General features: G+C 41.7%; 1 protein-coding gene across 1 annotated transcript; it reads left to right on the top strand.

Annotated features, from left to right (window-relative positions):
- Positions 1 to 132: 132 nt before the first annotated feature.
- On the top strand, positions 133 to 11738 carry LOC139165561 (tyrosine-protein phosphatase non-receptor type substrate 1-like). The gene is made up of 5 exons (XM_070748755.1): positions 133 to 269; positions 3412 to 3744; positions 5369 to 5695; positions 8281 to 8628; positions 11338 to 11738. Exons 1-3 carry the CDS (start codon positions 194 to 196, stop codon positions 5665 to 5667), a joined length of 708 nt encoding a protein of 235 aa, XP_070604856.1. The 5' UTR covers positions 133 to 193; the 3' UTR covers positions 5668 to 5695; positions 8281 to 8628; positions 11338 to 11738.
- Positions 11739 to 17988: the final 6250 nt, after the last annotated feature.

Below are 17988 nucleotides of genomic sequence, written 5' to 3'. Positions count from 1 at the left end.
AGCGAGCAAACGAACGAACGAACGAACGAACAATAATTGAGTGCGTTTAGTTCCAGACTGTTGTGGTTGCGCCACAAGGCTGCATTACAAGAAGGAAATGAAGGTTCCTTTTTTTCTCTCTCCTTCTGCTTTGGGGAAGACTTAGTGGGCAAGACAGGAAGTCACCCCAGAAGTTTCTCCTGCTGCTATTGGCATGGCTGCCCGGAGGTCCTTCAAGAGAATCGCTGGTTCTCTTCAGTTCCTGCTGCTGCTGCTTCCATGGGGTCTGGGTGAGTGTTGATACTTGAGATTGGGCAGGTTCCATTTACAACTGGGGCAGAACCCAGAGCGAGAGCAATATGAAGGCTGCTTCGAGACTCTGGAGCTCTTCTGAAGAGTGTGATCACCAGCTTCCTCTGAAAAGGCCAGGGAGTCATTCCGTGTCAAGTGGACCAATTTTTAAAGACTATCCCCATCTTACCATCTCAGATTTGGATGAAATTTGGGACATAGTTTCTTTATGGTATAAAACTATGCCGTGCAAAATTTTAGTTCAAAAGACTAAAAATTGGGAGTTCTAGGAGACCTCAAGTAAAGGGTTGCAAAATGTCAAGTCAGAAAAAATCACATTTTGGGCCAACGTCCAGAAGCTGTAAATGTGGTAGTTTCAGTACTATATTGGAGATATTTGGAGAACTTGCAAACCTTGCAAGACTTTATAAACTTGCAAAAGCCCATGCACCTAGTCCTCTTACTTTTTACATGGTTCAGGCTGAAACTTTGCAAAAAGACACCCTCAAAAATGAATTTACAGCAATCTCCAGGCTGCTGTAGTTTCAAAACTACTTGGCCTTTCAGGTTGATTTTTGGCAGGTGTACTAAGTACACAGCTGCAATGAGGACTTCCAATTTGCAGCACTTTCTTTCAAGCTTGAAAAAATATAAGAGTTCAAAGTTGGTATTTAACAGGTTTTTGCCAAATTTTGGCTATCTTTGATGCCCTGTTTGATCCTGTGGGACAGCTTCAATCCTCTTCAATTTAGCACCATTAGAAAGAGCAGTTTCTCTTCTTTAAGAATATATTGCTTTAATTTTGGTGTCTCTTCATATAAGGATTGAAAAAATGTCTTCAACTCTTTGCGGGCAGCCTCTGATTTCTGCACTGCACCCTTGATACAAGTGCAGTAAAAGTGATTCTTTTTTTAATACGCAAAATTTTAAAAAATAAATAATACTAAATAATAACAAAATATATAATATAGTATAGTATAATATAATATAATCTGAAATAAGTTGGGGGAAAGATCAAAAGCAACATGAGAAAATATTATTTTACTGAAAGAGAATTAGATCCTTGGAACAAACGTCCAGCAGACGTGGTAGATAAATCCACAGTAACTGAATTTAAACATGCCTGTGATAAACATATATCCATCCTAATATAAAATACAGGAAATAGTATAAGGGTAGACTAGATGGACCATGAGGTCTTTTTCTGCCATCAGTCTTCTATGTTTCTATGTTTCTATGTTTCTATAATACAATATAATAATAATATAATATAATATTTAAATATAGTATAGTATAGTATTATAATATAATATAATATAATATTTAAATATAATATAATATAATATAGTATAGTATAGTATTATAATATAATATAATATAATATAATATAATATAATATAATATTTAAATAAAATATAATACAGTATAGTATATTATAGTATAGTATTATAATATAATATAATACAATATAATGCAATATAATGCAATATAATGTAATGTAATATAATATAATATAATATAATATTTAAATATAATATAATATAATATAATATAATATAATATAATATAATATAATATATATTGTAATGTAATGTAATGTAATGCAATGCAATGCAATGCAATGCAATGCAATGCAATGCAATGCAATGCAATATAATATAATATAATAATAACACTTTTGGTAGCACTTTACCTTTCTTCTTGTCTGGTTTGCCCAGGATTCCACAAACTGTTTTCAGAGTTCGTGCTCTTTTAACCATTCTTGTTGAAAGCATGAATTCTGAGGCTGTTCTTTTAATTGACCGGCTTTTCGGTGCCAATGTTAGTACATATCTACTCACTGCGCCACCTTGGCTCTGCATGACAAGCAACTGGCTGGCGCACATGCGCAGGGTGGTTTTCAACACTACTGCATGTTCAAAGGGATTGCACTCCAGAAAAGCCACACTTCCAGATTGTGGTGCGCATGTGCACCCAATGATCAGCTGACCAGCGGACATATGCAGGCTGGTTTTCAGTACTGCAAAGGGATTGCACTACAGAAAAGCTAAACCTGCAGGTTCTGGCACACATGCGTACCTGATAATGAGCTGGCCAGTGTGTCTGCACACACCATATTTAGCACTGCTGTGCATGCAAAGGACAACTGATTGCCATGCCGCATGTGTGCCCAAAACCCAGAAGACAAACAGGCAAGGCTGCATATGCCAGGCGTACCATAGGTTTGCCATCACGGTTCTAGAGGAATTCTAGTTACAAAAGTGTCTCTTTTGTCTTTCAATTCATGAAGGCTTCTGTAATATGGTAAATGATTTAGCTTTACTAGATAAATGATCAAAGCAATGGAAACTTCAGTTTAATGTTTCCAAATGTAAAATAATGCACTAGGGGAAAAGGAATCCTCAATCTGAGTATTGCATTGGCAGTTCTGTGTTAGCAAATACTTCAGAAGAGAAGGATTTAGGGGTAGTGATTTCTGACAGTCTCAAAATGGGTGAGCAGTGCAGTCAGGCGGTAGGGAAAGCAGGTAGGATGCTTGGCTGCATAGCTTGAGGTATAACAAGCAGGAAGAGGGAGATTATGATCCCGCTGTATAGAGTGCTGGTGAGACCCCATTTGGAATACTGTGCTCCGTTCTGGAGACCTCACCTACAAAAAGATATTGACAAAATTGAACGGGTCCAAAGACGGGCTACAAAAATGGTGGAAGGTCTTAAGCACAAAACGTATCAGGAAAGACTTCATGAACTCAATCTGTATAGTCTGGAGGATAGAAGGAAAAGGGGGGACATGATTGAAACATTTAAATATGTTAAAGGGTTAAATGAGGTCCAGGAGGGAAGTGTTTTTAATAGGAAAGTGAACACAAGAACAAGGAGACACAATCTGAAGTTAGTTGGGGGAAAGATCAAAAGCAACGTGAGAAAATATTATTTTACTGAAAGAGTAGTAGATCCTTGGAACAAACTTCCAGCGGACGTGGTTGGTAAATCCACAGTCACTGAATTTAAACATGCCTGGGATAAACATATAACCATCCTAAGATAAAATACAGAAAATAGTATAAGGGCAGACTAGATGGACCATGAGGTCTTTTTCTGCCATCAGTCTTCTATGTTTCTATGTTTTTAATTGTTACAGGACAAAACATAAAGATAACCCAACTTCCGGCACATGTATCAGTGAAAGCAGGAGATAACCTCACTCTACAGTGTGTCTTGAGTGGAGCAAACATACCTGGAGGCGTGTGGTGGTACAAAGGGAAGGACAGAAGCCAGACCCCGATTCACAGCGATAGACAAGAAGCTTCCAACAGGGGGGTGAGGGTCATCCCAGGAGACAACGCGGATTTCAGCATCATCATCCAAAACGTCCGTCGTGAAGATGATGGGACCTACTTTTGTGTGAAGTTCAGGGCAGGGGTCCCAGAGAAAGAGCTGGTCTCAGGGGAAGGCACTGTGGTCTCCGTGATTGGTAAGTTGCCCTTGGCACTTGATTTCTGGGGATGGAGGGAGAAGTTCCCAGTCAACCATGAGACAGGTGGGAGTAGAAAGAGTGCAGAGAAGAGCAACAAAAAGGATTAGGGGACTGGAATCTAAAACATATGAAGAACGGTTGCAGGAACTGGGCTTGGCTAGTTTAATGAAAAGAAGGACCAGGGGAGACAGGATAGCAGTGTTCCAATATCTCAGGGGTTGCCACAAAGAAGGAGTCAACCTATTCTCTAAAGCACCTGAAGGTAGAACAAGAAGCAATGGGTGAAAATTAATCAAGGAGAGAAGCAACTTAGAACTAAGGAGAAATCTCCTGACAGAACAATTAATCTGTGGAAGAGAAGTTGCCTCCAGAAGTTGTGAATGCTCCAGCACTGGAAGTTTTTAAGCAGATGTTGGATAACCGTCTGTCTGAAGTACTGTAGGGTTTCCTGCCTAAGCAGGGGGTTGGACTAGAAGACCTCCAAGGTCCCTTACAACTCTGCTGTTCTATTCCATTCTACATCCCATGTTCAAAGTTGCGTCTCTCTGACCAAAACCTATCTCGTGAAAAAAACCCACATAACTCCTCAACTTATTTTGAAATACCAAAACATCCACAGCTTTACAGAAATATCAGAACTTACTACCACAATTCTATATTTGATTTACTACTTTATACCATATACACGCACCACTCCTTTAGACCATAAAGTCGTATACTTCTAAAATGTCCCTCTCCTCCTTCCCCTCCCTACCTTTCCCAATTTTCTTACACTTCCTTTTTTTCTTTTCTTTTTTCCTTTCATCATTTCATTCACTTACTTTATATTTTGTACACCTACCTTTTACTCCCTGTAATGTACAAATATACAGGGGGTGGACAAAGAAATGGAAACACCTTGCAGCTCTTCCGTGGAATCCAGATTTGTGAAGCTCCCTTCGAGCAGTTTTTGTGGAAACTGGGTTCTGTACGTGTCCATTGAGCTCTGCAGTGATTTTAAGAGCTGCGGTCTTGCGATCCACTCTAACAATTCGCTTTAGAGTCCGACCGGTCTCTCTCAGACAACTTCGACTTTCAACCAGACCTGTGCTTGGCTGAGGACGTTTTCCCTTCTCTTTCAAAAGCAGTCATGACTTTTGAGACATGACCTCTTGAAACACCAAACATTTGGGCACTTTCTGTTACATTAGCGCCTGTCATTCAAACACCAACAATTTGGCCTCTTTGAAAGTCTGAGAGGTCTGCCATTTCTAGAAGGTTACAACCAATTTCCTTAAATTTCTGTTTAAAAAAATGTATCAAATAACAGAATTTTAAAAAAACATTAAAATATGTCAAATTTTGATTGATTTGAACACGTTCAAACATTATGATGCCAAAGTCAAGTGTTTCCATTTTTTTGTCCATCCCTTTAGATAACTGTTGTTATGATGTGCTGATGTATACCACATTATGTATAATAATTATTGTGTATCCTCCCCCTTTTCTCCTTCCCCCCATTTTCCCTCCCCCTTTTTTCAATTCTTTATACTCAATAAAGTTTTTTTTATAACCATCTCGTGGCCTCCTGTATTGTCCCTGAGGAACCTCAACAGATGTCTCTCTCTGCTTTCTCCCTCAGCCGAGCCATCCCAGCCTGTGTTTCGTGGCCCCACAAGGAGAATCACGGCGGGGTCTCGGGCCTCCTTCAACTGCTCCACAGGGGGATTCTTCCCTCGAGAGATCACGGTCAGCTGGTTGAAGGATGGGAAAGAAATACCGGCTGCCCCTGCCAACATCCTGGATTCCGAAGAAAAGCAGAGCATCTCGTACCGAGCGGAAAGCACCGTGGAAATCTTGCTGGAACGAGGAGATGTGAAGTCTCAACTGACCTGCCAGATCCAACACAAATCATTGGAAGGTCGTGGTCCTCTCCAGTGAACCTTTGCACTTGCGGATGTCCTAAGAGGTAGGTGAACTTTGGGTTGCAGAGACAAATGAGGCCATTATTATTTGTTTGTTTGTTTGTTTATTTAATTCGACTTCTAAGCCACCCAGTCCCGAAGGACTCAGGGCGGCTTAAAATTGTTGTGGTTAGCTCTGGCCCAGCTCCTGCCCCAAGGACTGTGGATGTGGGGGAGACATCCACATGCCGCAGGCCTGTTTTGCCCCCGGTGGAATCTGATGATGAAGGCTCCTCTGACCAAGAAGACATGAGTGACAGGGAGGAGGAGAGTGGGGCAGACAGCTCAGAAGGAGATCAATTCTCTAGCTCCTCCTTGGATTCGGAACAAGAGTTAATGATACAGCCACACATGCGGAGAGCGATGCATAGGCAACAACAACTGAGAGATTATTATCAAAGAAAATGAGGCCACCTGTGGTTGGGTGGGGCTGTGGTCATTAGTGAGGCTGCTATAAATAGCAGCCTGTAGGTTTGGCCATTGTGGAGGATTATCTGATCGTTGTGTTTCGTGACTGCTTTACTGACTTTGACTTTTTGTGTGCTGATTTTTCCCCGCTTTGAAACTAAACCAGAGCAAAATGTGTTTTACATTGTGAAAGAAGAAGGACTGTGAATTGCCTCACAGCTGCAAGCTAAATATTACAGAACTGATAAGGGACTTGTACAAATTACCAGTTTGTTTGGAGACAAGTGCTCTTTGCTATACCAAAAGAGGGCTTGGTTTAAGTGAATTTTCATTATAAAGAACATTGTTTTGAATTTTCAAACGTGTGTGTGTCTGAAATTTGTACCTGTGCATTTTTGGGAGGATTCTACCAGAAAGCCCGACAGAACAACAATAAACAATATAAACAATATAAATACAGAAAAAGATTTTAAAAAGAAGTCGAATATAAGATCTAAATCAGTGATTCTCAACCTTCCTAATGCCGCAACCCCTTAATACAGTTCCTCATGTTGTGGTGACCCCCAACCATAAGTCTAGCACCCACCAATTCTCCCAACAGAGCTTTAAGCTGATTGGCAGGAAGGTCAGAAGGACACCCGCAATGTAAATGCTTGATGGGCGGATTGTAAAAATATGTTCCAAAGCGCCAGAATAGAAACTTTAGTTCCTAACACCGTGGGAAAATTGTCTTTTCTCATGGTCTTAGGTGACCCCTGTGAAACAGTCGTTCGACCCTCAAAGCAGTCCCGACTTGGGTCTTCAGAGAGGGGCGGCATAGAAATCCAATTAATAAAATAAAAATAATAATAAATTGAGTAGAGTTACAAATTGGTGAGATAGAAACATAGAAGATTGACGGCAGAAAAGGGCCTCCTGGTCCATCTAGTCCGCCCTTATAATATTTCCTGTATTTTATCTTAGGATGGGTCTATGTTTATCCCAGGCATGTTGAAATTCAGTTACTGTGGATTTACCAACCACGTCTGCTAGATGTTTGTTCCAAGCATCTACTACGCTTTCAGTCAAATAATATTTTCTCACGTTACTTCTGCTTTCCCCCAACTAACCTCAGATTGTGCCCTGTTGTTCTTGTGTTCACTTTCCTATTAAAAACACTTCCCTCCTGGACCTTATTTAACCCTTTAACATATTTAAATGTTTCGATCATGTCCCCCCTTTTCCTTCTGTCCTCCAGACTCTACAGATGGAGTTCATGAAGTCTTTCCTGATACGTTTGATGCTTAAGACCTTCCACCATTCTTGTAGCCCATCTTTGGACCCGTTCAATTTTGTCAATATCTTTTTGTAGGTGAGGTCTCCAGAACTGAACACAGTATTCCAAATGTGGAATACAAATGTGGTTACAAATTGGAGAGATATATTTTAATCCTAATTGTCCTGGAATTATTTCCCCAATGCCACAATTGGAGAGCAGAATCCGTTTGGATTTTCACCCCATTCTGCATGCAGGAACCAGGAGTTCGAATCTTTTCGGAAAGCAAGTAGGATGCTTGGCTGCATAGCTAGAGGTATAACAAGCAGGAAGATGGAGATTGTGATCCCGCTGTATAGAGCACTGGTGAGACCACATTTGGAATAATACTGTGTTCAGTTCTGGAGACCTCAGTTACAAAAAGATATGGATGAAATTGAACGGGTCCAAAGACGGGCTACAAGAATGGTGGAAGGTCTTAAGCATAAAACATATCAGGAAAGACTTAATGAACTCAATCTGTATAGTCTGGAGGACAGAAGGAAAAGTGGGGACATGATCGAAACATTTAGATACGTTCAAGGGTTCAATAATGTTCAGGAGGGAAGTGTTTTTAATAGGAAAGTGAACACAAGAACAAGGGGGCACAATCTGAGGTTAGTTGGGGGAAAGATCAGAAGCATCATGAGAAAATATTATTTTACTGAAAGAGTAGTAGATGCTTGGAACAAACTTTCAGCAGACGTGGTTGGTAAATCCACAGTTACTGAATTGAAACATGCCTGGGATAAACATAGATCCATCCTAAGATAAAAAAAACCAGGAAATATTATAAGGGCAGAATAGATGGACCACGAGGTCTTTTTCTGCCATCAATCTTCTATGTGTCCATGTTTCTGACTGACCTCTTTGGCTTTCTTTGCTCAGTTCCCCCCAAGGTGCGCCTTGAGACCATCCCACTTTCTCCCGACCAGCTAAACCCCTCCGTGGTGGTCGCTTGCAATGCAGAGAGCTATTTTCCAGGTGGTGTGGAAGTGAAGTTGTTTTCCAAGGATGCCCAAACCATAAAAACATCATTTCATATGTGGACCATAAATCCAGACGGGACCTTGACCCAAAGAAGCAGCCTAGAGGTGGTGGCCACCCAAGACAAGAACAACTCCATGTTCCTCTGCCAGGTCCAGCAAGACTCCAAGCCTCTGGTCAATGAAAGCATCACACTGTTTATCAGGATGCATCCTAACGACAACAGACTTTCGGGTGATGGTCCAGAAAGTAAGTATTGGCTTTAAAGTTGATTCTTCAGAGTTTTTTTCTTTTCCAACAGCGGTGTGCCACAAGGGTCTGTTCTGGGTCCTATTCTTTTTAATATGTTTGTGAGTGACATAGGGGAAGGTTTGGTAGGGAAGGTTTGCCTATTTGCCTATGACTCTAAAGTGTGCAATAGGGTTGATATTCCTGGAGGGGTCTGTAATATGGTAAATGATTTAGCTTTACTAGATAAATGGTCAAAGCAATGGAAACTGCAGTTTAATGTTTCCAAATGTAAAATAATGCACTTGGGGAAAAGGAATCCTCAATCTGAGTATTGCATTGGCAGTTCTGTGTTAGCAAATACTTCAGAAGAGAAAGATTTAGGGGTAGTGATTTCTGACAGTCTCAAAATGGGTGAGCAGTGTGGTCGGGCGGTAGGAAAAGCAAGTAGGATGCTTGGCTGCATAGCTAGAGGTATAACAAGCAGGAAGAGGGAGATTATGATCCCGCTGCATAGAGTGCTGGTGAGACCCCATTTGGAATAGTGTGCTCTGTTCTGGAGACCTCACCTACAAAAAGATATTGACAAAATTGAAAGGGTCCAAAGACGGGCTACAAAAATGGTGGAAGGTCTTAAGCATAAAACGTATCAGGAAAGACTTAATGAACTCAATCTGTATAGTCTGGAGGACAGAAGGAAAAGGGGGGACATGATTGAAACATTTAAATATGTTAAAGGGTTAAATAAGGTTCAGGAGGGAAGTGTTTTTAATAGGAAAATGAACACAAGGACAAGGGGACACAATCTGAAGTTAGTTGGGGGAAATATCAAAAGCAACATGAGAAAATATTATTTTACTGAAAGAGTAGTAGATCCTTGGAACAAACTTCCAGCAGACGTGGTAGATAAATCCACAGTAACTGAATTTAAACATGCCTGAGATAAACATATATCCATCCTAAGATAAAATACAGAAAATATTATAAGGGCAGACTAGATGGTCTTTTTCTGCCGTCAGACTTCTATGTTTCTATAAATAAATAAATAGATAGATAGATAGATAGATAGATAGATAGATAGATAGATAGATAGATAAATAAATAAATAAATAGATAAATAAATAGATAAATAAATAGATAAATAAATAGATAAATAAATAGGAAAGTTGGATTTTCCTGGTCTGTCTATTCTACCCTTATACAATTTCCTGTATTTTATCTAAGGATGGATCTACGTTTATCCCAGGCATGTTTAAGTTCAGTTACTGTGGATTGACCAACCATGTCTGCTAGAAGTTTGTTCCAAGCATCTACTACTCTTTCCCCCAACTAACCTCAGATTGGGTCCCCTTATTCTTGTGTTCACATATGTTAAGGGCAGACTAGATGGACCATGAGGTCCTTTTCTGCCGTCAGACTTCTATGTTTCTATGTTTATTCAATAGTTTTTCTGAGAATTTGCTGATACACACTTTGCAGCAGGAGTGGGTTCTAAAATCCATTGCTACCGGTTTGTGTGCACACTCGTGCATGGGTGCGATGCTTCTGTGCATGTGGAGAAGCATCCATCCCAAGATGATGGGCAAAGCCTCCCGCCATCTCCACTACCAGTTTCCAGAACCAAGCTGAACTTGGAGCAATCCATCGCTGCTTTGTAGGCTTCGTTTTTGTTTTAAAGATATTTTTTTTTCAGATTAGATTGTATTAGAAACATAGAAGCGTAGAAGACTGACAGCAGAAAAAGACCTCATGGTCCATCTAGTCTGCCCTTATACTATTTCCTGTATTTTATCTTACAATTGATATATGTTTATCCCAGGCATGTTTAAATTCGGTTACTGTGGATTTACCAACCACGTCTGCTGGAAGTTTGTTCCAAGGATCTACTACTCTTTCAGTAAAATAATATTTTCTCATGTTACCTTTGATCTTTCCCCCAACTAACTTCAGATTGTGTCCCCTTGTTCTTGTTCGAACTTCGCGGAATGTCTATACCACGGTTTTTCAAAAATATTAATTAAAAAATACTTCGCGGGTTTTTTCCCTATACCACGGTTTTTCCCGCCCGATGACATCATATGTCATTACCAAACTTTCGTCTGCCTTTAAAAAACATTTTTTAAAATAAACTTTAATAAATAAACATGGTGAGTAATAATCTAAATGGTTGCTAAGGGAGTGGGAAATTGTAATTTAGAGGTTTAAAGTGTTAAGGAAGGCTTGGGATACTGTTCATAGCCAAAAGTAGTGTACTGTATTTACTTCCGCATCTCTACTTCGCGGAAATTCGACTTTCACGGGCGGTCTCGGAACGCATCCCCCGCGAAAATCAAGGGAACACTGTACTTTATCTTAGGATGGATCTATGTTTATCCCAGGCATTTTTAAATTCAGTTACTGTGGATTTACCAACCACGTCTGCTGGAAGTTTGTTCCAAGCATCTACTACTCTTTCAGTCAAATAATATTTTCTCACATTGCTTTTGATCTTTCCCCCAAGTAACCTCAGATTGTGCCCCCTTGTTCTTGGGTTCACTTTCTTATGAAAAACACTTCCCTCCTGAACCTTATTTAACCCTTTCACATATTTAAATGTCTCGATCATGTCCCCCCTTTCCCTTCTGTCCTCCAGACTATACAGATTGAGTTCATGAAGTCTTTCCTGATATGTTGCTATTGTTATATATGAGGATTAAATCAAAACAACTCACTTTTTTTCCCTCTCTACAGACTCACCATCCCTCCTCGTTCTTTGGATCCTGCTTTTCCTGATCAAAGGACTGTAAAAAATTTGACTTCAGCAACCGAGTTGTCGAAGCGCGGAACTCATTACCTGACTCAGTAGTGTCAACCCCTAACCCCCAACATTTTTCCCTTAGACTTTCCACGATTGACCTCTCCAAGTTCCTAAGAGGTCAGTAAGGGGCATGCATAAGTGCACCAGTGTGCCTTCCGTCCCCTGTCCAATTGTCTCTCCTTATCTCATTTATCTTTTCTTTCTTTCAAATATGTTCACATATACTTTGATATCTTTTCTCCTATTCTTTTCTTTCTTTATATTATTACATATCTATTCTCTGCAATGTGTATTATGTATTGGACAAAATAAATAAATAAATAAATTAAATAAAGTAGCCATCCTTTTTTTCATATCTTGCCTTTTTCTAATGAAGGTGCCGGTATGCAAACACACAAAACGTCATTCCAGAACAACCCGGAAAATGAAACAGTCTGAAAGTCCAATTAGGAAATCTGAGCTCTGACAGCTTTTCAGGCCAAGAAAGAAAAATAAAATCAGAAAGGGGGGGGGGGGCTGTTATGCTGGGCTCTTCACTAATGGTGCCCAGTGAGTTAGGAATGTAAATTCAAGCACACACACACACACTCCAGCACAGAAGAAATGTAAATAGTTTATCCAAACAGTTTTGAAAGCACACACTTTAAAAAGAGCCAAATTGAAATACATAAATACATAAATAAAGTGTTCGGAAACTTCAGATCGTGCAGAATGCAGCTGCGAGAGCAATCATGGGCTTCCCTAAATGCGCCCATGTCACACCAATACTCCGCAGTCTGCATTGGTTGCGGATCAGTTTCCGGTCACAATTCAAAGTGTTGGTTATGACCTATAAAGCCCTTCATGGCACCAGACCAGACTATTTCAGGGACCACCTTCTGCTGCACAAATCCCAGCAACCAGTTAGGTCCCACAGAGTGGGTCTTCTCCGGGTCCCGTCAACTAAACAATGTCGCTTGGTGGGACCCAGGGGAAGAGCCTTCTCTGTGGCGGCCCCAACCCTCTGGACCCAACTCCCCCCAGAGATTAGAATTGCTCCCACCCTCCTTGCCTTTCATAAGCTTCTTAAAACCCACCTCTGCCGCCAGGCATAGGGGAACTGAGATATTCTTTCCCCCTAGACCTTTACAATTTTATGCATGGTATGTCTGTATGTATGTTGGTTTTACAATAGGGGTTTTTAACGGTTTATATTGGATTGTCATAAGCTGTTTACTACTGTTGTTCGTCGCCCCGAGTCTGCGGAGAGGGGCAGCATACAAATCCAATAAAATCCAATAAAATCAAATCAAATCAAATAGTTTATCCAAACAGTTTTGAAAGCACACACTTTAAAAAGAGCCAAATTGAAATACATAAATGTATTTATGTATTTCATGTATTTTGTATTATATTTGTAAATAAAAATATTTTAAAAAAATATTAAAAAAAGAGCCAAATTTCTCTCATTTAGATAACAGTCCTGGAATGCAGCCAAAGGCAAAAACAAACGAGCAATTAAAGCAGCTGTCAATCCTGACAACCACCCCCTTCTATGAGTCCACAAGAGTTAGTTAACTGTGAAGTGTCCAAAAAGTCAGTAGAAGTCCTGGGATAATCTAAACAGTAGCAATGGTCTTTCTCCAAATGGATAAACGTCTACAAGCAAGTAGAATGCTTGGCTGCATAGCTAGAGGTATAACAGGCAGGAAGAGGGAAATTATGATCCTCCTATATAGAGCACTGGTGAGACCACATTTGGAATACTGTGTCCAGTTCTGGGGACCTCACCTACAAAAAGATATTGACAAAATTGAACGGGTCCAAAGACGGGCTACAAGAATGGTGGAAGGTCTTAAGCATAAAACGTATCAGGAAAGACTTAATGAACTCAATCTGTATAGTCTGGAGGACAGAAGGAAAAGGGGGGACAGGATCGAAACATTTAAATATGTTAAAGGGTTAAATAAGGTCCAGGAGGGAAGTGTTTTTAATAGGAAAGTGAACACAAGAACAAGGGGGCACAATCTGAAGTTAGTTGGGGGAAAGATCAAAAGCAACATGAGAAAATATTATTTTACTGAAAGAGTAGTAGATCCTTGGAACAAACTTCCAGCAGACGTGGTTGATAAATCCACAGTAACTGAATTTAAACATGCCTGGGATAAACATAGATCCATCCTAAGATAAAATACAGGAAATATTATAAGGGCAGACTAGATGGACCATGAGGTCATTTTCTGCCGTCAATCTTCTATGTGTCTATGTTTCTACATGCACACTCCCCAATGCCCGTAATTTATCACCAAACACATTACCCTAATTGCCTCTTCGACGATACCTGCCATGAGCCTGCGCACATGGGCATCTACAAGCGGATCCTCCTCTGAGTCTGATGTCTCACTAATGGGAGCATTAACTGATGGACTGGCGGCGCTCATCTCTGACTGTCCACTGGGATACGTGAGGCAGGAGACGGTCCCATAAGTAATCTGCTCCTAAATCATGTAGGGCTTTATAGGTTACAACCAACTCTTTACATTGTGTTTCTGTTTTGGTTGGCTCTGGACCAGCTTCTGCAATGGGGAATTTGGACGCTACTTCAGGGGAATTCTCGGGTTCACAGAGATGTGTGTTCTTGCCAGCAGATTCTGATGGTGAAGATTCATTGCCAATGACAGACAGTGGAGGAGGGGAATCAGACAGCTCCTGCCCCAAGGAATGTGGAGGTGGATGTGGGGGAAACATCCACATGCCGCAGGCCTGTTTTGCTCCTGATAGAATCTCCCGACGAAGTCTCCTCTGACAAAGGAAGCGTGAGTGGCAGGGAAGAGGGGAGTTTGGCAGACAGCCCAGGAGGAGATCAATCATCCTTATCATCCCTGGATTCTGAACAAGAACTGATGACGGACCCACGCATGCATAGAGTGATGCATAGGAGAGAACAACTGAAGGATTATTACAGGAGATAAGTGTAATCAGTGCTACAGATAAAAAGAGCAGCGTGCTGATTTAGCCTTGTGGAAGTTTATCTGATTCATAGTTTCGTCAAGATCGTGGTTTTGCTGTTTCCCTGTTCAAGACTGTGTGTGGACTTTCTGGACTTTAGAATTGGACTCAATTTCTCAGTTACTGGGTGAGACATTGGATTGCATTTAACCTGTGCCTTGTGTGTACCAGAAAATCCCTTTGACATTTAAAAGGGGAGTTTTTTCTGCTTTTCTGTTGATAAAGACTTTTGGTTTTCCTTCTATCGTGTGGTGTGTGTCTTTTTGGATTAATTACCCTATAATTACAGGTGGTTGGGACACGCCGGCAGAACATTAGTAGGGGTTAATCAATTAAATATAGGTTTGAACCAACTGCATGTGTGCTATGTTTTCTCTGGTCCTTAGCTGAGGCAGAATAAATAGTTCTCCAATGTAAACAAGTATGGGAATGAAAAAAAGGAAACCCTTTATTTTTGCAAGGTACTTACCAAGAAGCATAGTCCAAGCACAGGGGAAAGGAGAATGTTAAAGTACTTAAAAGGCAACCACAGTCCTCCAGTCCTTGAGGCAACAACAATGAAAGAGAGACAGTTTAGTCTGATTTGGTTTCAACAAATGGTTCATGGTTCAACTGATTTGGTTTCAACACCATAACTAAATCAGTAGACCAGCATAATGCAATAGACCTACGGTAATATACTTGGACTTTAGTAAAGCTTTTGATAAAGTAGACCACAACCTACTATTCTACAAATTGTTGTGCAACCTGCCGGTATATGTGATGTCAAAGGTCCACCCCCGGAATCCCTTCGTGGGATTCCCCAGCTTCTTCTGTGCCTCCCTCCCAGCCTCCCGACCGGCTGACAGCTCCCCGGTGTTCGCATTCCTCCGCTGCCACCGGCACCCGGCTCCTCCTCCTCTTCTCAGCAGATGACAGCCGGGCAGTGGCTTTCGCGGTGTTCGGCACGAACGCCGAACCGGAGCACGATTTTTTTTTTAAATGCCGAACACCACAAAATTTGGTATGGACCCGAATTGTGCGGGTTCAGTTCGCCCAACAGTGGCCACAATTCACTCAGGGGGCCATCATGGCGTGCACCAAGAGATGTGTGGGAGACCACAGTGCAGCTGGAGCTCAGGGCCGCTCAGCCTGTGGACCGCATGCCATCTCAGTGCGGCCCCTTCGCAAGCAAGGTGGAGAAGGCCCCAAAAGGTATGGGGCAGGCTGGGTGGGGCACGAGCGGCAGAGTTGCTGCAAGCAGCAGGGTGGGGTGGAGGTGCGAGCGGCAGAGCAGCTGTGAGCAACAGAGCCGGGGGGGGGGGGCAGAGCAGGTCATTTACCTTATTTTCAGCCTTTTTTTGCTTCTGCATGTGCAGAAACAGAAAACCCGAAAATTGGCAAACTCTCATGTGCACGAGAGGCCTCGTGCAAGATTTGGCTTCTGCTCATGCCGGGAGCACACATGAGGACATGCGCCAAGAGCATGTGCAAGTGTGCGCTGTGTTCCAGGAGCGCAAGGCAATGGTGGCCCACCGCTGGATACACTCCAAGACTTAAGGAGGTACCAATACCACTCTGTAATGCCCTAGTCCAGTGTTTCCCAACCTTGGCAACTTGAAGATATTTGGACTTCAACTCCCAGAATTCCCCAGCCAGCGAATGCCCTAGTAATACCACACCTGGAGCACTGCATTCAATTTTGGTCACCCCACTACAAAAAGGACATTGAAACTCTACAGAAAGTACAGAAAAGAGCAACCAGAATGATAAAGGGACTGGAAACCAAGACATACGAGGAAAGGTTGCAGGAACTGGGCATGGATAGTCTAGCGAAAAGGAGGGCCAGGGGGGGGGACATGATAGCAGTATACAGTACAGATATTTGAGGGGTTGCCACAGAGAGGAGGGGGACACACTGTTTTCCAGGGCATCAGAGGGCCAGACCAGGAGCAACGGATGGAAGCTGACCAAGGAGAGATTCAACCTGGAAATAAGGAAGAACTTTCTGACGGTGAGAGCAATCAACCAGTGGAACGGCCTGCCACCGGAGGTTGTGAATGCCCCAACTCTCGACACATTCAAGAGGAGATTGGACTGCCATCTGGCTGGGGAGGTGTAAGGTTTCCTGCTTGAGCAAGGGGTTGGACTTGATGACCTGCAAAGTCCCTTTCAACTCTAATGTATGCATGATTGGTCTTTATATAATGGGGTTTTAACTGCTTTTTTAGTATTGGATTTTGTTTTACTGTTTTACTGCTGTTGTTAGCCGCCCTGAGTCTGCGGAGGGGGGCGGCATACAAATCCAATTAATAATAATAATAATAATAATAATAATAATAATAATAATAATAATAGATAGATGATAGATAGGATAGATAGATAGATAGATAGATAGATAGATAGATAGATAGATAGATAGATAGATAGATAGATAGATAGATAGATAGATAGATGACAGATAGATAGTGTTAAATCACTGCACCGGAGACTCTTGTTGTTCAAACATATTTATTTCGGAAGGTGTAACATCCAACTGATCCTCTCAACAGTAACTCCCAACAAGGGCAACGGCTAATCCGTTGCCCTATTTATACCATTTTTTAAGCGCGGGAATTTCCTCTGACAACCATTTATTTTTGGCGGCAACCTAGAACTAGCTGCGTCTTAACCAATCAGTGAATTTCTCTTATTTCTTTAAATGGACATAACAGATAGATAAATAGATAGATAAATAGATAGATAGATAGATAGATAGATAGGTAGGTAGGTAGGTAGGTAGGTAGGTAGGTAGGTAGGTAGGTAGGGAGGGAGTGGGAGAGGGAGAGAAATAGTCTAGAGGAGGAGGAGGAGGACAATGGGCTCCCGGGCTCCCTTGAAGCTTAGTGGCTTTCTTGCAGACATTTCATTACCCAATAAGGTAACATTATCAATGCTAGAAAGGAGTGGTGGAGAAAGAGGACAAGGAAGATTGTGAAGTCTCTGGAGCTTGGCTGTTTTCTAGCAGACATTTCATTGCCCAACTAGGGAATGTCATCAGTGCTAGATGAGGATTATGTTAGAAGAGGAGGAGGAGGAGGAGGAGGAGGAGGAGGAGGAGGAGGAGGAGGAGGAGGCGATGATGATGACAATGATTGTGTGGTCCCTGGCTCTCTTGGAGCTGGGTAGTTGTTTTGCAGACATTTCATTGCCCAACTAGGGAATGTCATCAGTGCTAGATGGGGATGATGTTAGAAGAAGACAACAACAATGACAACAACTGTGGGGTTCCTGGAAGAGGACAACAACGACAACAACGACAGCTGTGGGGTCCCTGGCTCTCTTGGAGCTTGGTGGCTTTCTTGCAGACATGTCATTACCCAGCTAGGGAACGTCATTGGTGAAAGAGAACAGAAATCACTGCTGAGTTCTCTGTCCAGGTTTTTCCCAGCCTCTTCTTGCATCACCACCATCTCATCTCTTCTACTTTGGGGACTTATTAATCTCGGATTGCGGAATGCCCCCTTTCGTGACTCTTCCACCGAGCGACTCTGCCAAAGAAGGCAATTGGCTCAAACCTCGAAGCAGGAAACGCAGGTTCCTCTTTTTGCTCCGTCTTTAAAAAGGAAGCATTTTGG

Source organism: Erythrolamprus reginae, chromosome 3 (assembly GCF_031021105.1).
Source record: "Erythrolamprus reginae isolate rEryReg1 chromosome 3, rEryReg1.hap1, whole genome shotgun sequence".
NCBI lineage: Eukaryota > Metazoa > Chordata > Lepidosauria > Squamata > Dipsadidae > Erythrolamprus > Erythrolamprus reginae.
This window is presented reverse-complemented; position numbering and strand designations above follow the sequence as displayed.